Source organism: Pithys albifrons, chromosome 2, assembly GCF_047495875.1.
Source record: "Pithys albifrons albifrons isolate INPA30051 chromosome 2, PitAlb_v1, whole genome shotgun sequence".
NCBI lineage: Eukaryota > Metazoa > Chordata > Aves > Passeriformes > Thamnophilidae > Pithys > Pithys albifrons.
The window spans coordinates 85146710-85170995 of NC_092459.1; the positions used below are offsets into that span (position 1 = coordinate 85146710).

Sequence of the window (24286 nt, forward strand, 5' to 3'; positions counted from 1 at the left end):
AACAAGACTGCAACCATCATCCTCACCAACAGGTTTTCCTTTCCTTTTACTTAGTACTCAGGGGGACCATTTGGCACTCAGCACAGGGGCTAACGAATACCTTCTGTTTGTGCCCCAAGGTGCTGGGCTATATATCAGGTTTTTGTGGGTTAAAACTAAATTTTCTCTGTCTCATTGTATGTATTATAATCTTTTTAAGTAAATTGTAACTCTGACTTGTAGTCTCTCTTGAGTTTGGTTCATTTCTCCCACCAGTTTACCTTTAAACCAGCACATGAGCTAAAATCCACTGACCACCTCATAACAAAGTGGAAGATTTTGGAGCCATAAATGCAGCTTGGTTTTGATTACACCTCTCTTAACATGCCTGTACTTCAGACATTCCCCAAGGACCACACAAATCCTTGGTCCAGTTCTGCATAGTGTGCTTTAAAAGGTCACAGTAACATCCCCACCATAAATGACATAACTACAATCCCCAGACACAATAAACAGCCCTTATCCACCCCACCTAGTCCATGTAGGAAAAAGAAGAGCTATGGCAGAATTCAGGTGGGATCTATTGCCCTTTCAGTCAGTAAAAGGCTGGCTGCTGAAGTGCAGAAAACACAGAGCTCATGCACCAGCTCACAAGTTCTTTGCGGTGGTAGTCCCTTTATTTCTCAGCAACACCTGGCATTTCCACAGCGCCAGAGCAGCCTATACCTGCCCTAAGGCCACAGTGTCTGCCTCCCAGGTTGTGCAGCCCTTTTGCCCTTGACTTGAAACTCTTTCCCTACAGTCCCTCTCTCTCCTGTGTAATGGTATCTGCCAAGGATCATTCAGGGCTCTTCACCATCCTTCAGCCACCCCATACAGGAGGAGCTGAAGGTTGAAGAGTTCAGCCCAGGCTCAGGTGGCCCAAAATTTGCACAGGACAGCCCATTAACTCTGTACTTCCCCATTCTTAAAAGTCTTAAGGTTTGCTCAACTTCCTGCAGAAACAGAAGATACTCCCTGCCAGCCACTGCTCTGCATTGGCAGAGCCTTTTCCATCAAGTTTGCCCACAGGCAATGCAGGCTGGCAAAGAGGAGACACCAGCAGTGAAGGAAGCCTGGGCCCTAGGGTAGGAGGACAGATCCTGCCCTGCAGAGCTCAACAGAGGCTTGTAGACCCTCTCCCACAGGCAGGAGACCAGCCTGAGTTCCCTCTCCCTCCAGCTTCAGTGACTGAGCTATCAAGCCTTCCAGGGGGAACTGCCTCCACAGGTCTGGATCTGATGCTCCAGAGGTCCCTGTGTCCTCAGCTCACCCCACTGCAGGTGAGGCTTCATGGGGACCCATCCCTCCTCCACAAGGCAAGGCTGAGGCAAAGTGTTGGACTCATGAAACCAGTTAAACCAATTATTTACTGCTGTTAACATTTTGACACAGATTGGAAGCTTCCTAGACCTGTCTAGGGCCTCCTGAAGAAGGGTCAAGAGCCAAGCATAAGGCTCAGAAAACAAGGGCAAAGACAACGTCTGCCATCCTACCGGCTCCTCTCCTTACTTTATCTGCCCCTCCAAGCAATGAGTTTGGTGTCTCTAGTGAACTGAAGCCTTTCTCACCCTTCTTCAGACATACACAGTGGATCTTGGGCCTTGGTTTTGAAGAGGAAAGTAAATGTGATTATGTGGCTGGGCAGCATGCAACCATTTTCTTTGCTCCAGTTATGCATGAATGCAAAAGCCCAAAAGCTCATCCTGCAGAAGTAATAGCCCTTCCTGCACTGGAGATGGGTACCACATTCTCAAGCCTTCTGTGCATCCCAAACAGTTTGGACCAGATCATGGGTAAAAATGTGAAAGTCCAGACAAAACAACAGCTTGAAGCATGATGGTAAGAAATGTGCTCTAGCTTGTTCAGATTTGCTATCCCTAGTGAACCAAGAATGAGTGGTCTGCTGTTGTCAATGCCATCAGGGAGCTAGCTTCTACTGGGCCAGCAGCATGGGTTGGGCATCACTCACCCCACTGTACCTCCCCATATCCTGTCCTAGCATAAAGTGCCTGTTTGAGTGAGCAGGACCAGGTCTGGCAGAACCAGGATGTTAGGAAACACCTGAACTCTTCCTACATCCTGAATGCAGGCAGTGGAACATGTTCATCAGTGGTAGATGCTACCACTAATGCTTGCTCTCAATCCACAGAACATTCCTCATTTCAGAGCCAAGAATGGACCACCATGATTTTCAATTGCTGCACCATACTGTCCCAGAAATGTGAGGAGGTTTATTTTTACCTTATCCAGGGTCAGCCTCTGGTCTTACAAGCTAGAACAACAAATTCTTTAATCCTGTAATATGGGAAACTACATTGGGATTCCATGGTCACAAGTGGGGTCCATTAGAGGAAGAGATTTGGTTCAGAGACTGGGCCACATAGCCAGAGTTGTGAGCTATGTGATGGCCCTATTTGGCTGGGGTGGGTGTCACAGGATGACATTACCATACCAGGGAGGTTCCAGCTCTCAAGGGCAGGTCAGTCACCATTCACATTCATACTGGGGAGTTAAAGAAGACCATTGCTGAAGACGAAAATTTCCTTGGGATAGTCCAACCCTGGCTCATTCCTCTTCCTGCCCTGCTCTGGTAGATCCTGGCAGAAAGAGTGGCTTCAGAGAAGGAAGGCCCTGAATGCAGCTTCACATTTCCCCACACTCCACAGGCAGACTGGGCTACAGCTGCTGTAGGTTGCCATTGGAAGTACCTTCGTACCCAGGACAGGATGTCTGCCGAGCCCTTTCCAGAGCTGCAGTACTTCATCAGCTGGGACACTGGCCAAGCTCACCCCACCATGCCTACAGACAAACAGAGGGCTAATCCCACTGTTAAGGAGCTGTGGGACCACCACATTCTGGCCTTGGCCCTGGGGAATACTCACCAGTGCCTGCCCCCTCCACACCCATAACCATAGCTATGAAGAGGAGCTCATTTGAGCTACAGAGCAAGCAGTCTGGAGTAAGGCCTTATACCAAAAGACCTTGGATGTGCTTCACAGCCTCTGCCTTAGTCCATGTTGTACCTTGGGGCTTGCATGTTTATTTTTAAAGAACCACACCACATTCATGGAGTTTATAGCCTTCAGACACTTTCAAATCAAGCTCATATTTCAGAGGCCCAAGTGATAGCCTGCCTTTGGTGTCTGTGCCACAATGACTGGGCACATCACTTCCTAAACTTTTGGGGAGGGTATGTGTACTATTCACACTGAGCACACTCACTCTAGCCAGCATGGAGGTGAGCATCCAGGTTCACTTTGAGCTCTGTTAAGCAGTGAAGCCCTGGAGCAATGAATTCTATGGAGCAACTTGTGCTTTGGGTGAGAGAAAAAATGAAAAAAAAGGCTAATTTTATTTCCTCCAACAGCCTGTTTGATTGAATGTTGCTTCTGCTGCACTCTCAGAGAGGGTGAATGGATGTGGCCTGATGTGCTTTCTCCATATCCTTCTTTTTATCCTTCTGTCATGAGCCCTCATTAATCTTCCTTCTCTCCAGGCTAGACACTCCTGGGCTTTCCAATTCTATTTTCTTGTTAGAGGGTGAATCTGCAACAAGCCTAGGAAAATTTCCATCCTCTGCCCTGGACAGCTTCTGAGATATGCTGACCAGCTTGGCATGCTCACTTGAGGCTCCACCACTGCAACAGCATTAAGACTAGATTCAGTGTCATTCACTGCCCCATTTCTTATGTTGGAGACTGGGAGAGACTAATCAGAAAATGAGTTGACAAGGCTGCTGTCAGTGCTAACTCGTTAGCTCAAGGGAGAGCCCTTTGAGCAGCGACCACACAAGTTTCAAGCCCTGGGCTCTGCCCTGGTAGCAGTGTCAGCCCCAGCCCTGTTTCTTCACTTAGCAGCTCTTTGCTCCCTCTAGGCCCTCTGAGTCTCCCAGTACAATGTCTAGCCCACAGTCTCCCTGATGGACACTCTCCCACTGCCCTTGTCTATCTTTAACAGTAGCTGCAGGATATAAACAAGCAAGACCCCAGGTCCAGCTGTTTCCCTGTCCTCTTTTCTTTCCCTGGTTCACGCTGATCCTAAACAGCACAGCCAAGTCCAGATGAGAAGCAGACAGCTAAAAAGTGACAGGCCTCAGTTGTCTCATCAGAAGGGGTTGGCAGCGTCCTGCTGGTGCCTATGTGAGTGTGAGCGGCTGGGTGGAAAATGTTGCTCAGTCTGCATATCTGAGGCTTGGCATGCCTTTGCCTCAGGGAAGGAGATTTGGCATCTGCCTCTAGGTGAAAGGCCCTGGCAAAGGGTGGCAATGCATTTTGAGGGGTTGCTTTGCATCAGGAGAGTGGCCCAGCTCGGGGCTTCCCAAGATAGCCAAGTTGTGCTGCTCTGCTCCCCATTCCTGCTGCATTTTGCAGACCCCTGTAATTCATCAGCCGGCATCCCACAATGGGGCAAGGCATCATGTCCCTCCTCTGCCCAACATAAGCAGCTACCAGCCCCACAGGAGTCACAGTGCAGCTTGCATGCCCATGTTCCCAGTAATTTTCCTAGCCCAGCTCACACTCTTTCATGAGGTTTTTCATAACAGGGACCCAGATGTGACCCTGATGCCCCTGGTCACTCAACAACCCTTCAGAGACAGGGCTCAACCTCAGTCAGAGCCCCTAGCTCTCACTAGATATTTCCCAGGCGACCAAATCAGGCTCAGCCATCCCAAAGTCTCCATCTTCCTCCTTGCCAGCCACGGCTCCGCTACCCTGCTGTGGGCCAGAGGCTGGGGAACGTGCTGACGAAGGGAGATTTTGTCTCGCCCTGTCAGTCAGGCTTAGGGGCCCGCTGAGCCGCGGGGGCCATGGGGGCAGGCTGCTGGGCACACCATCACGCCCACATTGCCATCTAGCCTCCTGTTCTGGGATGTGCAGCTCACTGCCCTCAGCTCTGCCAACCAAGCGATGCTCACTTTAAACCGAAGTCCTGTCTCTGGCTGCATCACCCCCAGTTTGGCTGAGGTTTCAGCCATCTCCCCCTCCTCCCACCCATCAAAATTACTAGTTGCCTCCCCTAGCTCTGGTGTCCATCCACACCGCTGGCATGGGGCCACGAGATGGGGCCATCTGTCTCCCAGCCTCAGTCTCCAAGCAGATGGAAGACATCAGCTGCTTGCTGCATCCCTCCACAATAATCTGTCTCACCTGCTTCCTTTCAGGGACACCTCTTCTCATGTTCAGTTAATCCCCAGTGCTCACTTGTCTCTTTTCAGACCTGAGCCCTCACACAGAGTGCCTCATCACAATTCTTTTCTGGGCAAGCATCTCCCAAAAGGTCATTTCTCCCCACCCATGCAGGATGCCCTAAAAAAAGACCCCTCTTCCTCAACTCTCATAGAGGAATGTCTGGACACAAAGTCCCCACCATCACCAGATGAATAGGCACCCTCCTGGGAGCTTCAGTGGATACAAACCCAGGAATGGACACTAATTCAGGGATTCAGTCGGAGCTGACCAGGGAGGCACATTTGAAATGGGGCAAAAAGACCCTGGGGCCATTTTGGCTTTGGCTTCCCCTTCCCTCTGCAGTGGCTGCTCCCCCAGATGAGAGAATTCCTTCTGCTCAGATGAGAGAATTCCTTCTAACCATGTCTCATGCTGAGAAATGTTTCCATTTACCATATAAAATTATGTCAGTGGCAGAAGAATAAACATAAACAGGGAGCAGGGGAATGACCTTCTGGTGGCAGCTGAGATAGGCAGCGGTTTGGTTTTTCCTCCCTCTTCTGAGGGAACCATCCCACCTGCCTGCAACCATCCTTTAAGAAAAGGACATGCAGGAAGAACTGCTACACAGAGGAAATCACATCTGCTTTCCCGGTAGGATGGATGCACAAGTATCCAAGGGGAGAGCTCAGCCTCAGGCAGGTCCCAAAGAAGGATGCCACAAGCCAGAGCACAGGACACTCAAGAGCTGCTACCAGGACACCACTGCCTCACTGCTCAGAAGGCTTTGGCACATCTGAAGTAGAGCCTGGAAGTTGAGAACAAACAGGTATCAACCCCTGGGCTAAAACAAAAGAGAGGACCGGGAACTGAGGAGCCTTGAGCAGGGCCTGCTTAAAGGAAGAGAGAGCCCGGAGAACCCACACCAGCCCGAGCTGCTGGCCAGGCCCATCCATCTGCCCCTGCCTGCATGGGCTCTGCAGCCAGAGCAGCCCTAGAGCAGTCAGGGGCTGACCATCCCACAGCCATGGTGAGGCCAAAGTCAGGGGGACAGGAGGGAGCAGGCTAAGGGCTCATCCACAAGACTGACCCTTTCCCCTCAGAGAGATACTGCCACAAGCAGTGCCTGGAATCTGCCAAGCACAGAGCTGTCACCATAGGCCAAGGATTTCTGCTGAGGCTGTGTTCCTCATCAGGGAAGACAGGTAAAAACTGCAGGAGATGCGCTACAGGATATGCTTAGCTTAGCTGTCTGCATGTCTGTTTATTATGCTCTGAGTTAAGGATTTAGTTCCACATATCAGTTTACTTAGAACTAAAGCATCACTTCACATTTTAATCTCAAGTATGCTGCATTGTCTTACCAACTTCCTCTTCTGCCCTCTCCCCATGACCTCTTTCTCAGCAAAATGCTGGAAAGTTATTAGCAAATATTCTGTGAAATGTTTAATATCTAAACAGCAGGATCTGTGCATCCTATGAGAGATTCATAGCCCTTATGATCAGGACAAGAAAAGCAAGGATTGTTTGCAGGCCCCCAGGTCCTACTGGTAGATGCTTGGAGGCTGGAGTTGTTGCCAAGCAAAAATCTCATAGTAAAGCATCCCTTTAGATGAGTTATAAACCAGGCTAGCTCCAGCTGAGGTATTCCAGCTTGGTATGGACCCCACTTGCACTCTGCTCACAGAATTTGCACGGAAACAGAATACCCCATACAAGTGCAATTTGAAACTCTGTTTTCCAGCCCTGTGTTAGTGGAAGTCACCTTCTTATTCTGTTCTCAAAAGCATTTACATTGAGAAAGGCTGAGCTCCTTCTGTCTGCAAGAAGGCCATGACAGACCTGTCAATTTGCTTATGATTTGTTTATTAACAATTACAAAAGTATTTGTTTATGTGTTTATCAGAGTTGGAGGAGTTTCAAAGGCTGCAGGTTTTCTAAAGCAAGAGTGTAGAACTGTTGAGTGGCATAAACACTTCCTCTAAAAATGCATAAAATCATATACCCTTTTGCTACTCAAAATACTTCACCCTGCTACTGGGATGAGCTTTGAAAAAGCCAACAACCAACCTGAAGTGGGCTGTGAAGATTTATCCACTCATGGCAGGGCACAATGCTGCCTGTCCCACCTCTTAGACAAACTCCAAAAGATTCAGCACACTGCAGCCCTGCACAAAACATTTGCTGGTGCCAGTGTTTATCCAAAAAAAAAAAAAAAAAGAGCACCAGGAGCATCCCATGCTGACCCAGGAACAAATTTAACCAGGGCAAAAACGGTGGTGGACAATGTCCAAGACATGAGGCTGTGCCATGCTCCTGTGACACAGAAGCAAACCCCACACAAGGGACGGAGGCCAGTCATGGCTTATCGCTGTGATTGGCATGCAGTTTGTTCACTGTCCCACTTAGAAAAATAGCATAAACATCTCTGAGAATGGACAGTTCTCCTGGAAGCTGACTGCACTCAGATAGAATGGAAACACTGACTTCAGGCAAGCATCTGTTCTGCTGCTATGTCAGTGGGCAGACACCTATGGAGGAGGCAGGCTCAGGGCTTAAAGGCAAAGCTCAGAAGGCTCAGAGGACTTGGAGCAGCTCACAGGGAAATTTTACTAAGTGCCATAACTTAAAAGATTAATACTGAAATTAAACCTATAATATCATCTTTTGTGCATTATCTGGAATAATGGAGTTCAAGTGGATCCAGGACTCACCTTTTCCATGGGCGATGTGGATTTCACAGCGGGAAGCACGTGGCAGATATATCTGCAAGGAATAGCTGGAGTGTGGAATAGGTCAGCACTGCATTCTTTAGAACTTCACACTGGTGCAACACAGTGCAAAGGTAAGCAGCTTTCCCAGCACAACAGGAAGGGGAGGCAGAAGGGCAAGGCACAGCCAGCCACCACAAGCCACCAGACCTGTGAGGAGTCAGCTTGATGGCCTGAAGCTGGCCAGACTCCTGTTGACTGCACCCTCTGCATCCCCTTCCCCAGCAACGCTCTACCTTGGAGTGCTGTGCACCAATGTGCATTTACCAGCAAGAAGCAAGAAGTTTCTCTCCTCAGCTCCATAGAAAGGCAGCTGTTTGGCTCCTGCATCACAGCTGGCCCCGAAAGCAACAGAGTAGCATTTGCCCCACTGTGGTGCCTGAGCTTAGGAAGCTGGACAGCAGCCAGTCCCACCAACTGACATCACAGACAATGTCTGACAACAGTTCCAAAAAGGAGCTTCTTTCTGTAGACCTTTCAATCTGAACCCAGCCCTTCTATTAATCAATGAACACAATTTTTGGAGGTTGGTCAGGCAGAGAACATGAGCTGCATCTCAAACCCACCCCATTCAGCTCCCCTTCCTACCACTGCTACCTGATCTCTGGCATGTCCTGTTTAGCCACACACCACCATGCTCTCCTGATTCTGATTCCTCCTGAATACTTTTCTTAGGAAGAGACACAAAAACTAATCTTATTGAATGTGCTCAAGGCATTAATAGTTCATTATGTATCTTTCCTGCACTATTTCTTGTGAATCCATTTTGTAGACCCCAGTGTCACTGGGCCAGAGACTGAGCTTTGTGTCTTGCTGCTGGGGAACTGGAAGAGGCAGAAATGGAGAAAAGAGAGCATAAGCAGTACAGAACAAGGATTTTCATGTTTTCATTTTAATGATGACAGACCAAATTAACACCATAGGAGCAGTAAGCATGAAGGACCATTTCCCAAACACACTTCAGATGTTCTGTGAAATTAATCAACCTCCTTTTGGAGAAAAAGAAAATATTTCAACATTTAAACTAGTTGCCTGTAGTTCTTAAACAGGAGGAGAGACTCTTGATGAACCTCTACTTTTTCAGGTTTGGCTAGTTTCTAAAAATGGAATCATCTACTGTATGAAAGGATACAATAGTATTGCTGAAGAACTCTCTTAGCTTTTATACAAAGTTGCGGGCAATGGCCAATACTTTGGAGAACTCTCCTTCTCTCTGTCGCAGGATATAGGGTATTGGTGTTTTTATCCTAGTCCCAACTGGATTTCCATTATCTTCTATGAGTACCACATTGTTGGAATCAAATCTAGGTGTCATGGTGGGGCCAGGCATCTTGTGCCCTACAATTAAAGCCTTCTTCTTTTCTCCTTTGATAGCCAGGAGGATCGTATCTCCTACTTTGCCGACTCCAGTCTTGTTATACACATGGATACATTTTGGTGGCCGGTGGTAGGATGTATTCCCCAAGGCACTGTTGTCCACCACTCGCACGCGGGTGAGTTTCTGTATTGCTCGGCACGCTCCAGTGATACTAGCAAAAGACAGGAAAGAATGAGACAGATCTCCTCAATAATCGTTGGGGACCAAGGGCAAACTCGGCACAGAATCTTGTCACAAACCACTCAGAAGGCGCCAGCAACAAATATATACCATATGGGTGACACACTGACTGCATTCAATGTGCTCTTTGAAAGCCGGATGGTACTTTGGGCTTTGCACACTCTTCACTAAATGTCAAACATAAAACGACCGTTCTCCTCTAAAGCACAACTAAAAGATGGCGTGAAGTGTGGCTTGCATTTCATGGGCTTTTTAGCGACTGCAGATTACTCAACTTCAATTTACAAGCAAAACATTGTGCTTGCTTCTGTTACAACCAGCCTGCAGGAAGCTAAGACTCAATTCAGGCTCTTTCAATCTTGTACACATTCCCCAGCAATAAGGACTTTTATCACTAATCTTCTTTTCAGTGAAGTCTATGAGGGTCTCCCTTTTTATTCTGCTCTCAAAAAGACCTCTGAGGTCCTGCTGCAATTGTGCTACACTGTCACCAATTAGAATCTAAGAGATCACCACCTTCCCCATGTGGGAGGAATGCAGAAAGATACAGTTTCTTCTGTATCTGTTTGCTCTATGGGATTATCAGGAGCAAGGAACAACAGAAATAAACTGCACAACACCAAGTTGTCAGATCTCACTGAGAATACGCTTGGGAACAGCAGGAATAAACTCCCTTAGAGAAACCACTATTCTTTTATTCAGTGAGCTCAAACTCAAGTGATTTGCTGTTTCTCTTCAAAGGACACCCAAACACAGACCACTGGAAGAGTGGGAAGATCCTTTCTACTGCAGAACTGCTTTGCATTAAGGTACTAGAAACAGACTTGCCACGCTGCAGCAACGCCAGCCAGCTGTCAGCTGAACTACTCAGTAGACAGCATATGGACTCAACCTAACCATTCACCTTGTTTTTCAGAGCAGAAGCTTGTACGGGAAAGACCAATAGGGAACATCAACCCTTCTGGAAGATGAAGAGCACGTGGGCCTGTATTTGCAAAGCTGCCGAGGAGACAAGCAAGACATCCCCCGCACACCAAACATGGTGTGGATGGACATCAGTTGAAGCAAATATTTTTACATGCAGTGAGGGAAGGCCAGGTGGGTCAGTCTGTGTTAGTCTAACTGCTCCACAGGTCAAGTTCTGCCTTTCAAGATCTACTTTCCGCAGCAGAAACCTACCCCTGCTTTCCTCTCTCTCTCTCAGAAATCACTCACCTCTGTAAGCAGCCACCCTCTCCCATACCAACTCCTGACAGGGACTGTGGTGCACCACACTCTATCTGCTCTGCCCACCATCTGTAGCTGCACAGAGGGGGAGACAGAAAGGAGGCTGGAAATGGAGAAGAGCATTGTCACAGGAAGGAGAAGGGAAAACCTAGGTGGGACTGAGTGTATAACACAGGAGTAGCAAACAGCTACAAAGAAAGTCAGTGCTCTCATACAGCCCATTTACAAAGAAAGCCAGAAAGACTTGGATACCTCCTTGAGATACAGCTCCTAGGACTATCATACAATATTGTCTTAATCCCCTCTCTAGACCACAGTCACGGGAATGACTATTCTCATCCTTTAAACTGAAGCTCTGATCCTTCAAAGAGTTATATGCTAGAGATTCCCCATACCAGCCGAGTGCACTGTGGGATTAGGCTCTAAGCTTTTTACAAGGCACTGTAAAATATGAAGTCCATAAATTTAAGAAGCTTTAAATGCCTTGCCCCTGGAACAAGAAACTAAGGAAAAATAACAAGATAGACACTGTTAAAGTATGAGAAAGTAATTTTTCAGATTTTGTTCTACATAATTGAAATTATATACTCTTGAATAATTTTAAGCATGTAATTGGCTCTGCATCAGCAAGGACTGACTACTGCTTTTTGCACTTGCATAAGAAACAGAGGCACTTTCAACTTCTGCTTGCAGGCCCACGTATCACTCTCAAAAGACCTAAAAGTCTCCCTACACACACATGGAAATGCAGAATTCAGACTGCCAGGAACCTGCAAAAGTAGTGTTTGGGCTCACTTTTCAACCTGTGAAGGAACATTTGAATTACAAATACTGTATGTTATGCTTGACCTACTTAACAGCATCTCTTTTAATCAAGAAATGCTCTGAGGAAAACAAAGGAAAATCTGAAAATTACCTGAACTGTCGCTGGATCACCACACTGCTTAGATGGGTTAAGGATAAACCCAGTTGTCTATTCAAGAGAGCCATTTGGATTCTGGTAACAAACCTGCATAAGAAACAATAGAATTATGAACTCCAGAAAATGGACAGAATTTGGTTTGCTTCCTTTCCTTTCCATGAATCACCCACCAGGGCCTCAGCACTTATTTAGACACTGTAATCCACAACATAGAGAGTGGTAGCAGCACCCCAAAAAGCAGATCTACAACTCCTGCCTGAATTCAGGAGGCAACATAATTCAGACACATACACTACAAAGCTGGATTCAGTATCACTGCATTGCAGTTTCCTACACACAAAGGTAAGGGCATTGTGAATCATGTAACAAGAAGCAGGTTTAGAATTGCAGATGTAAACTGGCTTAGTGGCTGCAGTGTCCAGTAAAAGCCATCACAATTACTGTAAATGCTACCAGAGTTACCTATAAAACCAAGCAAAAATTCCAAGATACTCTTCAGGCTTGGCATCAGAGCTTCAAAAAACAATCTGCCAGACGGGAAGCAAGCCAGAACTCCGCTGGTGGGGACATGGTCCCTCTTAGCATACAAAGGTGTTCAGCAGGCTGTGTTTAGAGACCACAACCTCACTGCTGCCCATCTTGCCCTGTTAATACTGCCAAGAGGAAACAGTTACCTGTAACTTTGCAGTGCTCATTCAACCCAGAGTGAAACACCATCCCGACTGCAGCAGAGTTGGGTTACAAGACTAACCTCTGACTATCACATCCTGACTACACCTGACTACATCTACAGCAGCTCCCTAACCTCATTCTGTCAGACTGAAAGGGACCAGCTTGCAAGCACAGTCACAAAGGCTTATCTGAACTCGGATCACTTTCCCAGACATCATTAGGAAGCGCTGACCCAGACGGTTATGCTGGCAGATCCAAGTGAAGGGAGAAAACACAGACCTAGAGCTAGTCCTCTTTCAGGCCAGCTCAGGTACAGCTAAGACTTTCCACCTGACTGTAACTACTGTCATATGACACTGCTTGCTGTGACCTTGGCAATGTAATCAACACATGCTCTGCTTCTCTCCTTTCTAAACCAAACATTAAAATTCCATTGATCTCATATCTCTCTTTGCCAGTTCTGATGAGTTTGGGGTCAAAATATAGCACTGCATTATAAAGCCCCTTTCCTGACTTTTATTTTAAAAACAAAGCTGACTTCTTTAGGGAGTAAAAATAACCAGAGCCTTCTGACAGACAATGCCACAGCTCTTCTTATGACAACCAAGTAAAGCAGAGTCTAAATCTTCACTCCCTCTTTTACTGTTTTTGACTCCAGTGTGTTTTCTTACTTGGCAGTTGTTCTACAGAGCAAGCATTACCTAAGAGCAAGATGAGAAGCATGGCAGATGTGCACCACAGCAGATCAGAGCAGTGTTCCCTGAGAACAGCATATGACGTGTGGCAAACCATCTCACCTGTCATACAGGCAGGTTTGGAAGAGTACAGCAACAGTCAAAGCTTAGATTTACCAACCAAGGCCACTTTTCTGTGGGGCTAAGATCACCAAATGAGTTCAGAGCTTCCCTGCACCATCCCCTCTCTGAAATGAAGACCATGTTTATGCCACAGCTCCTTGTATAGCTGTGTGATTCTAATGACAGCAAGGCCCTGTGGTATTTACAGCACTGCTGGCAACCAAGGTCCAATACTTGGGCCTTGCTGCTGCTTGGATTTCTCAACTATGTTGACTTGCTCTAAGCCCACAGTCTGCTCGTGCCTTGTTTTGCACTAGGGTGTACTGTCTTCCTGTATGAAATTAAAATCCAGCAGGCAAATCTGCTCCTACTTCGTCCAGAATCACGCTGAGCCTTTGGATCCCCCTACAAAACCCAAACAAGCAGCAGCAAGCTGGGCTCCCTGATGTCCTTGATGGATGCTTCTTGGGGAGTCAGCTGCCACTGTCACCCCATCTCTATTTTCCTGGCAGGCATGGTGGCCTCAGTGGCTGGAGAGGATGAGTCTGCTCATCCTCACCACTATGTAAGATCAATAGGAGAGGTCTGCTGGCAAGGCAGACAGAGGCACATGGTCTGCCTGCTGTCAAAGGGAAGCAACATCAGGACCAGCCTAAAGTGCTGCCTAAACTCTGAACTCACTCCTCACTCCTGGGTGGAGTCACTGTTTTTTCTACCCTATGGCAGCAGTCAAGATTTGAAGTTACAAAAATACCAGCAGAAGCATCATCAGCATTAAGTGTCCAAGAACTGTTTATTTTTCCAGATGACTCAGTACCCCTTCCTTAGCTAAGAATTAATCTTCGGCACATTAGGATGTGTCACAAGCTAAGAAACTTTTCATGATTGATTATTTGGTATGAAGCATCCTGTTAGGAACTGAGTAAACAGGGGGGACGTTTCCAATTACCAGGAAGGTTCAGGATGGAGGGAAGAGAAAAATGCATCTGTAGCATGGAGTACGGCACTCAAGGGTGCAAGTGGGTACACAAAGAATGAGTCACAACTTCAGCTACTGTAACATGTCAGTTTCCTTTTTAGAAACCAACAGCCAATAGTTTACGTCTGTCTCCAGGTGCTCTTCAACCAGACCCAGTACCAGTTTGCTCCCCCTGTGGCTGTGAACTTGGTCTCCCCTGCACTCACAGTTTTCGCCTCTGTGGAGTGACTAATTACTAAACAACTAAACTCCAAAGGGCACAGAAGCCATTCACTTGGTCACACCCGGTGCTGCCACACAAACATTTTGTGTTGGTGCCAAAATTAAAGAGCCTCTATAAATCGATGGCAGCCATTGACCCCAGAGCCCCTGGCACTTTCCTCCTTCCCAGTGCACATGTTGCCTCACACCAGTAGGCCTTAAAAAGTCTCGGAGGCTGCACTTAGCACAGGCACGGGGAATGCATGTGACCCACGATTTCTTCTGAAGGTGGCTCTCCCCAGGCCATCAGGTTTCAGTGCTCAGAGGTGCATGAGAAGAGTAAGCCCATAACCTTCAAGCACTGGAAAATTTGCAGGAATTCCCAGAAGTCTGCTGTCAGTATTGCCCAACTGATATAGGACTGCAGCCCACAATACCATGGACACACAAAACACCACCACGGCTTAGTACTTAGTCCCTAATACACTTCCAGACCAAGGATTTATCTTGGAAGGGACTTTCAGAGGTCATCTAGTCCAATCTCCTGCTCAAGCAGGATTAATTTCCAAGTTCTTCATGCTAGGCAAGAGCAGTATTTAAATGGACACTATCCTAAAATGAGAGGCCTAACTCTAAGACAACTGTTGATAGAACGTTGACCATTCACAGCTGCACCAAAACAGCGATAAAGAACTGTGCAGAGAAATGTCTCTCCCAGTTCCTACCCCGCTGCAGTGGCTCTATCTCATGTCCAGCCTATTCTTAAAACCAGCATCACAGAGACACTTTGCCCCTCTCCATATATCTGTTAAAAGTTAGCACTGACAGACCAGAATTCAGAGTAAGAGTCACAAAAGGGTGAAGAATTTGTTAATCAAATATTGACTAAAATGACCCAATTTCTACTTGACTGAAAAGTCCAAGCACAGAATAACCTGCTGCAGCAAACACTCTCTTCTCAAGGGCTCTTCAGCCCTACCCCATTCAATGCAACTGACATCAAATTCCAACTCCACACAACAAAGAACTCTTTACCAGTTATAAACCTTTTGAAGTTATTTATCCACTGCACCATTTTCAAGTGCTAAAGCTATCACTTTCACTGTTCTTCCTTGATATTGAAGAACTAACTTATATGTACTGCAATCTTGACTGGTTTTTGAGTGGAGAAATTCTGGAAAATTTTATCCCAGCTAATAGAATTGGGCCATGTACAGTATTTTCATCAAATGATGCAAACACATGAGTAGACCACCTCAGGTAACTGATACGAAACAATGACATCTTCCAGATAGGAAGGACAGGATTACATACTCACTTTGAATGAACATCAGGGCACTCAGTACAAAGACAAGAAGCCCTCCTAAAACTCATTTCCAGCATCTCCTTTATTCTGGCTTTAGCACTTAAATAAATCAGCCACTGTTTTCAGCTAGATCAGTTCCCTAATCCAACTCAACCCGTGGCCACATGAATACTCATTCAAGAGAATGTGGCAAAACACAGGACTGGGACTTCTCCTTTCGCTGCCAATCCAAGCTTATGTGGTGACAGTTCCTCCAAAGAAACACCAGGAGATTTGGACGAGAAAAAGTTCTCTTTCATTTTGGCAAAAACACTGATGTGCTTCACAAGAATGTCTGCATGAACCTGCACTACTAACACAGCCATGGGAGCACTGAAAAGGTCTGTGTCTGAGCACTCAAGAGGCCAGTGCAACAACTCTGACCAAGTTCTTATCAGTGGCATATATCCCAGAAATCATTCTTCCCCTGCCTGCATTCCAGAGTGAATGTATTTTAAAGAGTGCTGTTATCTAGCAATCCAGAATTAATTTCCTTTTTAATCACAAGTTTTGGAACCAACACCTGCTCCCTACATTCCCAAAACCTGTAGTTCCATAACCATTCAGCTATTTCTTTTCCTTCTTTCTGCTAGTAACTCATCCACACACAGGCCACATGGAAAAGCAATGGATGTTGCAAAGCAAATGCTGAGACCTACTACCCAAAACCTGCTGTCAAACACACAAAATAAAGGAGGGAAAAATATTCTCCACTTTAATAGTAGTAGCCTGATCTGCTCAGTCAAACAGTGGGGACCAACACCACCTTTATCCTTCTAAAAGACTTAAAACAGACATGCTCCAGGCACCATAAAGATTTGAACTGCATCTGTCATCCATCATTAAAACACAGGAAACAAACCCAAGACAGTACACGCAATGCAAATACCTAAACCCCTACTCTGCCACTGCAGGTTTATTTATAGACTGCCTGCCAGGGGGAACTACAAGAGCCAAGTGTGAATTACAGGACTCAATCCATTCACAGCTCTCCTCATAAAGGAAACAATGTGATTAAGGACTGTGTGTTAAAAATACACAAGATATTCATTACCAAGACAAAATTGGTTTTACATTAATGAGAGACAAGAAGGTGAGGATTCACAGAGGAATTAAGTCTTTTTAACTCTGTTTATGAATAGGATTAGCTACTAAACAGGATATTTATTGATCTAGGTTACCAACAGAAACTCACTACAGGTACACATGTTAACAATTTTGAAGCAAAACATACCAACTTCATTTTCCAGACCACAATCAGTAATGGCGGATAACAAAAATCTTAATACTTTTAAAAGAAAACTTCCTTTTGATGTTTTAAGTATCCGAAGTCCCAACTCTAAAGTACTGATGGCACTTCTTTAATTCAAACACCTAAAACAATTCTATATATTCATATTCACGGCCCTGAACTAAAATAGGGAGGGTTTATTCCCAGTACACCAGCAGAAAATTAAGCTATCAAGAAGACAACAGCCTGTGTGAGGTCAAAGGAAATGAGCAGCAGAGCAGGTTATGGGTTAGCCCCAGAGAGTCTGCTCTGATCTGTGGAGCTTGAAGTGAAGCCCAAAAAGGTCCCTCTCTTTCTCTGCCTTTGGGATTACATGCGAGTTCAGAGAACTGCCCACAGTCCCCATAAGTTAACACTGCTATTGCCTTTCAGATATATCTTTACTGGTTTTAGAAGTACTGAGGTCTCAAGAATAGGACAATGGTGGAAAGCCACAAAGCTCAGATTCTGTTCCCAGTCCCAACGTGGTGACCAGGTCCCAACTAGCACGGTGCCATCACAACCCAGACAGTAGTAACCACACTGGGGGGAGCTGTGGCAAGGAGAATGACACTAACTAGAAGCATGAGGTGAGGAGCTGTGGCTCAATTATAAAAAAAAAAGGTCAGGAACCACTGACCCAGGCTAGTTAATCACAGAACAAAGAGCGATAGTGGCTTTGGGCCTTCCTGGAAAAGCTACACCAGAAAAGCATGCCTAAGGGCAGAATTCAGGCTTAACAGGAACCTGACTTGGAGACAAAGGCCTGCTGGCATCGCAAGGCAGCACAGAGCGACCTGCAGCTTTGCTAGCATAAGCCTCACTTCCAACTCATAAACTTCCCTTAACTCGGTTTCTCTCCTTTCAAACAAGACCCCCCCAGGTAAACCTGGGGAACTCTTGAATCAGACAAGTGAGCACAGCTCAGATGAACATCTGTGTCCTGCTGCTAAAGAGGCTGGCTGCTGGTCTGCTTTAACTACAGAGTAAGTTATTCACACTTTTAAGGAATCTGTCATACTGTCTTGCCCCCAGATTGCCTCCCCTTACTCACACGACCTCCAAAGGAGCTTTCTGGAGAATAATCAGCCAAGCACAGACTAGTGCCCACACTTCCCGAGTCTGCATGACACAACTCGAGTAAATGCCACACTTGTCAGGACACAAGAATTTCAGTCTAACTTTGCTGCATGACTATTCGTACCCACACAAGCCTAACCCCAGCAAAGCAGCCCCAAATGAATTCTGAGCAAAGAAACTCTCTGAAGGACAAAAGTGCAGCAGTTTCAGAATGGTGTTTTTCTCCTCTCCCAGGACATCTTGCTGGGGCATGGACTGCAGCACAAAGGGAGCACACGGTGCTGCTCAGTCACGCCATCTGCATGCAGTGTGCAAGCGACACAGAAGCTCCAGGCTCACATAGCCCCGGCCCCGACTCCTTTCGCACGGTGTCACCACCCAGCGCTGCGCCGCGTGCCACCCAAACCTGCCCCGTGTGCCTTTGGGGTCAGCGTTTTTCAGTATCTTTAGAGCAGCAGCCCACGCCAAGAGTTTACACATCTCACGTGCACAGCGCATCAGGGACACCTGCAAGCGGCTCCCTGCGAGGGCCTGGACCCGGGGGCAGGGAGGCCCGGCCAGCCCCGGCATCGCAGGGCCCACAGGCGAGCACGGCCGCAGCACAGCCCCAGCGTCCGAACCCGGGTCGAGAGGGGCTGTCCTGCCCCGAGTGGCGCGATCATGGGGCGGGTGAGGGCCTGGTGCCAGCGCCGGGGGAAGGCCAGCACGCCGGGAGCAGGCTGGCCGAGTAGCGGGGCAAGGCCGGGCCCTCCTTTCCCCCGAATATGGGGCTGTGCAGTACCGCGCTGCGCTGCGCTCCCACCGTCCCGTCCCGTCCCGGCCCGTCCCGTCCCGGGGTCGGCGCCGCGAATCTCCGACTGCAGCAGCGCGGGCCCTAACGCCAAGCGCAACACCCCGCGCGCATGCGCGACGCTGCAGCCCCGCCCGCCACGGCCCTTCAGGCGCGGCACAGCTGCGGTCCCGCCCCCGCCGGGGCCCCGCCCCTGCCGAGCGCAGCCGAGCCGAGCCGAGCCGAGCCGAGCCGAGCCGAGCCGAGCCGAGCCCAGTCTAACGCAGCCGGGCGGTCGCCGCTCGCTGCCGAGCGCTGCGGAGGGCGGTGTGGTACCGCAGCGCCCGGCCCGGGGGGAGCCCGTCCGCGCCTGACACCAGGTAAGGAGCCGCCGGTAAGCGAGCGGGCATATGCGGGGCGCGGCGGCCGCGGCTCCCGTAGGCCCGGCAGGTTCTTGCCGGCGGGGGACGAGGAGGGGCGGCGTCGGCGCCGAGGGCAGGCCGGGACGGCTGCGCGGCCGATGCGGCGGGGGCGGCGGGGCTGGGGGTGCCGCTGCCATCTTGGGGCGGAGCGGGGCGGGGGGCGCGCCCGGCGCGGTGTCCCTGCAGCGGCCTGGCCTCCCGCGCCCCCGGGGCCGCTTTCCACCTCCCAGGCGCCCGTCCTTTGTCGTCCCTTGGGTTGGCTGCTCTGGGTACCGTGGTTCTTGCGCCCCGGGGTTCGTCGGCCCCGTTCCCGCGGAGCGGTACCAGCCCCGTCTCCGGCGCTCGCCGCTTTTGTGCGGGCTGGGGCTCGGGGAGCTGCCTGTGCCCTCCCGCCCTGCCGCGCCTCCAGCCGCCGCTGCGATGGCGAGCAGCAGGGAGGCAGCAGGGATGTTCCAAGGCTTGGGGTAGCGAGCAGGTTTGTGATACCGCCCTACTTCTCCTACCATGGAATGCTTGGCTGAGGGTTATCGGATAGGGCTCGTGCCCGTGGCCGGGTAGCCCGGCAGTTGCTTTCTGCTTTGCTCTTGCGTCGGTTGCTAGTCTCTCCATATCAGCAAACCGTGTTTTTTCCTCCTGTCCTAGAGTGCAACCTGTATGTAGCTACCTGCGGAGAAGGCATCATTCCAAAAATCTGCAGTGTGGCTGCAGTCAGCCCGGTGTCCGTAGCAGGTTTGGTAGCTCTCAGCTGGACGGAGACTGTTTTGACGTTCTGGGCACCTCCCTCCCTTGCTCTCCCCTCGATAGTAGGAGTTAGAAACAAAAGGCCTATCAGTGTGTGCTCAGGGTGGATAATTTAGTTGTACATAGTCCTCGAGGTGTCCCTTCTCCCCTGGATTTGTTTGTTGCTGTGAAAGTGCCCTGGTTCATCGTGTAATCCTCTGGAGTAAGCATTTGTGGAAAGCCACAGGCTGGGGGGCGGGAGCATCCCATTAGGGGCAGTCCCGTTAGCAAAGCCACTAAAGCATTGTGTGGGAAAGGTATTCCTTGGATGAGCCTGCAGATGCCCCACCTGAGTGTGGGACAGAGCCTCTGCAAGTGCATTGCAGGCACCAGTACCCTTCCTCTCCAAACACTTGTGCTGTACAGTCCCTAATAGCTTTTCATTTTCTTAATGCTTCTGAGAGAGCAGAAAGCTGACCACTCAGCTGGTAACTGACTCCGGGAGGACTCTGTTAGACCAGAAATAGCAAAGCATTAAGGATGGTACTTCAAATTGCTGCAATTAGCTCGTGTCTACCTAGGAAAGGCCTTTTTTTCATCTCGAGCCTTTTAGTAGTAAGAATACGCTATCTTTATGGGGAGAGAAATCCATTCTGCAGTCTTTGCCTGGATACCATAAGAGCAAAATAAACATGAAAGAAGATGCCTTTGAGGGGGTTGGGAAGAGGCTCTAGTTTGGCTCATAAGTATGTTTTGTTGCACTAAGTTTGCTCTATTTTTGTCTGTTCCTGTCTTCAATAACCTTGGAAGGAACTGAAGCTACTGTGTTTTCTGAGGGTGTCGGTTTTCTTGTCAAGAAGGTATTGCCATGAGGCTTTGCAATGCTCCATTTTCTTGCCCTTTGACCAGAGTGCAGTGCAACTATCCTGAATTGTCCTGAAGCCATGAGTTGAGCCAAGAAAAGAAAAATAATAAGTGTGCTTTTCTTCTTGTTTGGGGGTTTAATTTTTTTTCTTTATGAGTTTGTAAAATATCCTTGCTTATATTTTTTTAGCATTCTGCAGTAGTAAAGTGGGCTCGGAACTTGCTTGAAGGGCTTTTTAATTACTGTTTTTGTAAAAAAAAAAAAAGATTCTTCATGAAATTATTTCATTCTTCAAGAAAATCCCAGGTAGTGTGAGGTTTGCAATAAAAGCTTGAGAGCTGGCAGTGCCAAAGCCCTGCTTTTTGTCTGTTGCTAATTACACTTTCTGAGCCTCTGGCCCCAGTGAGCCCTGCAATTTATTGCTCTGACACCCTCCTGTCCACACGGAGGTGCAACACCAGCCTGCATCCTTTCTCTAAGTGCCCCATCTCCATCCTGGCAGCCGGGTGAGGCTGCATGCTGAAGTCCTAAGGACTGCAAAGCAGCACCTCCTGCTCCCAGGAAAGACGGCTGGAACCTGCGTGGTCTGCCATGAAGCGTGTGCAGCTGTGGGGTGCCGAATTCCTGAGGGAGGAGGGCCTGGGTGTAGGGTACTCGCTGTGCACTGCTAATTGCAGGCAGTGCTGGTTATGGATCCTGTGCATGATTTGCATATCAAAGCATCTGAGAGCTCTGCCATGGGTAGGGATGGGCCAGGATGATAAGGATTGCTAGAAGCAGGGGCTGGATCTTCCCCAGGGTTTTTTGTGGTGCACAAATGAAACAAGGTGATGGGAATGTTTGGAAAATGGAGTTTGTCTCCATGTCCTTGAATGACAGCACTGTAAAGGCTTTTTTAGTCTCGTAGCTGCTTTGCAGGGAGTGAGAACCAAGCAATTCTTGGTGGCAGGCTACTACTCCTTTCCTGCTCCTCCTTCCACCAAGAGCTTGCTGGGCAGGCCACAGTGTTGAGCCTGGGAGCCATCCCCCTCACCTGGCGGCTCCTGCAGCAAGCGGCCAGTGTGCCAAGCCTGCTGCCTCTTCTCCATGCTGCCTTTCACACAAGGAGGCAGAGGCCCCACTTGGAGCTTTGAAGCAAAGGAGCAGGTTTGCTACTGGCTGTACTGGCTCTGCAGGGTCCCAGGCCTTGCCTGATGGCTCAGGAGCCACAGAGGAAGGGACAGGGAGCAACAGAGCCCCAAATGGGCCATGACTTCTGAGATGCTGTATGAGTCTGGTCTCAACACAGCAGTTTGCTGTTCCTCCTCGTTCTGGAAATGAACCTGGGGAGCTTGCAGCTTGCTTGCAGGCTGAGCTGGAAACTGAAATGCAGATTTCCAGGAAGGGAGAGAGGTGGGAGGGAGTCCCTGCATCCATCTGCTGCTTTGATCATAGCAAGTGTGTTGCTGGTCCTGATATTCTAGCCCTGAAGAACCACACTGTGGGGCAGTTGGCCTCTCTGAAGGTAGCTCTGAAGGTAGCTCTGTGTTCATTGTTGGAGTGCCTGCTGCCTGGAACTGCAGCCCTCAGCCTCTTTCCCGTGCCCTGTGCTGCTCAGCCTCTTGCTGGGAAAGACTCCTCGCCTCTCTATCCATATGGACAGTTGATTTGTGCAGGAACTACCTTGAGCATGGCCTTCTTGGGAGGCAGCTCTCTACCTGCAGGCTTCATCATGCCAGCAGCCCTCTGGCTTGTTCACGGTTATGACTTAGGGGGCAGGCCTGAAACATTGCCCTGAAAGTTGGTTAAAAGGAGAAAAGCTAAAATCAAGGAATGAAAAAGAAACACACATGTATGTACACACTCTGCAAGAGAGAGAGGGTGAGATTTGTGAAGTCAGTACCAACCTTGTAGAGCAAAGGCTTGCGGTATGAAATCGCTTTTCTCTGATCCTGCAGGCCTGTGGTTGGCACTGCCTTCTTACTTCATGTCCTTCCAGTGTGGAGCTGGGTGTCTGCCCTCTGCTCCAAATACAGATTAGCTGCAGGAATCCCAAGACTCACTTGCTAAGTGTGAGATGCAGAACATTTTCCTCCGTGTTTCTCTACACAGCACCCCTGCAGTTAAATGCCTCCCTGACATCCGATCCCGTCAGATCTCGGAAGCTAAGCAGGGTCAGCCCCGGATTAGTACTTGGATGGGAGACCTCCTGGGAAATGCCGGGTGCTGTAGGTTCTAGTCCTGAGGACTTCACTGGCACTGTCCAAGCTCGCTCGGCCGTGGCAGATGAACCTCAGGACTTAAACGGTTGGGGCCAGTTCTGCGCACGCTGAGCCTCACCTAAAATCCACTGCGCAGGCTGGAAGCCCTGCCCAAATCTTTGTTCGCGAAGCTGAGCCACACACTTGCTGCCCATTACAGAGTTATCTTTGTATGTTCCCTGTATGTTCCCAGCACATAATTCCTAAGCAATGCTGGAAAGGCTTCTGTTCTTCCCGGGCTTTTGCATGTTGATGTTCCCTACATGCCATTCTTCCTCTTCTGTTTTCAAGTCCTTTCCTCCCCTCCTCCATAAACTCATACTGGGGAGTGGAAAACCTTTCCCAGTATCCCAGTGCTCTTCTCAGGCCAAAGTCTTAGAGTGGCTACTCAGCTTATATGGGCATAGCCCACTGCATCTTTTGTGCAAAGCCTCCTGTTCTTGATGTGCTTTTGTCTAATTGTTGATGCCAGCATCCTCTGCCCCTATGGTTATTGTGCTGGGAAGAGAGAGGTCTTGTTTTATGCGTGCTGTTTTTCCCCAGAGAAACAAGCAGTTGGTAGTACGGGTCTGGCTTAAAGCAAGGTTTTGAAGATTCCCATTTGTGTTGCCTATTTGTGCTATTACATTAAAGAAAAGGACTGCATCTCTTTAAAGGGACTCTATTCGAAAGGTGGCACATTGCATCAGCACAGGAGAAGGTCACAGGCAGGATTCATGCTGCCTGCTTTCAGTATGTTCTGCAGTTGCTTTTGTGAACCACCACGTCCATACTACCTGTGAGCAGCAAGCTGAAAAACCTCCCTGTCTTTCTCTGTCTGAAAGAGTGGCTACACCTTTCCTGTGTGTCCATTCCCTCTCATTCCCTAGAAGAACTGTATGCCCCCAGAGCTACTCATATCCCTTTCTTGGATGTGCTCATCCCCTCTGCATCCCTGTAATTCTGTGTGCAGAGCAGTTGCTTGCTTTGACACCCTCTTGGCTTTCCCCTTGGGATATTCTCAGTGGTTTCTGTGCAGGTCTCTGTTCCCAGCCCAGTGCAGAGCATGGCCCTGCAGACACCCCAGCTGCCACCAGTGAGCAATGTATTCACAGACTATTCTGAGTTGGAAGGTACCCACAATGATCATCGAGTCCAACTCTTAAGTCAAGGGCCCACATAGGGGATTGAACCCATGATCTTGGCATTATTACAACCAAGTTTTAAAATGTGACCTCTGGCTCTGCTTTTGCCAGTTAAACAGTGGCTTTTAGAAGGCT

At 48.6% G+C, this 24286-nt stretch overlaps 2 protein-coding genes, 1 long non-coding RNA gene and 1 pseudogene across 5 annotated transcripts in view; 2 read left to right on the plus strand and 2 right to left on the minus strand.

Annotated features, from left to right (window-relative positions):
• Nucleotides 1-8477, minus strand: part of LOC139668429 (uncharacterized) — a 36180-nt gene extending 27703 nt beyond the window's left edge. The window contains exon 1 of the long non-coding RNA XR_011697056.1: nt 7904-8477. This is a non-coding gene — a long non-coding RNA (uncharacterized lncRNA). The remainder of the gene's footprint in view (nt 1-7903) is intronic.
• A 357-nt stretch (nt 8478-8834) lies between these two features.
• MRPL14 (mitochondrial ribosomal protein L14) lies at nt 8835-18695 on the minus strand. Its single transcript, XM_071576263.1, has 3 exons — nt 18519-18695; nt 11662-11754; nt 8835-9489 (listed from the first exon to the last, which is right to left on the minus strand). Exons 1-3 carry the CDS (start codon nt 18671-18673, stop codon nt 9123-9125), a joined length of 615 nt encoding a protein of 204 aa, XP_071432364.1. The 5' UTR covers nt 18674-18695; the 3' UTR covers nt 8835-9122.
• A 303-nt stretch (nt 18696-18998) lies between these two features.
• Nucleotides 18999-24286, plus strand: part of TMEM63B (transmembrane protein 63B) — a 51292-nt gene continuing 46004 nt past the window's right edge. For 2 of the 3 annotated variants that reach the window (XM_071576278.1, XM_071576296.1), the window contains exon 1: nt 19000-19160. The gene's annotated coding sequence lies outside the window, so the exon portion shown is untranslated. Of the gene's footprint in view, nt 19161-24286 lie in introns of all 3 variants that reach the window. The other variant, XM_071576287.1, reaches the window with a different exon arrangement.
• LOC139669119 (5S ribosomal RNA) lies at nt 22883-23000 on the plus strand (annotated as a pseudogene).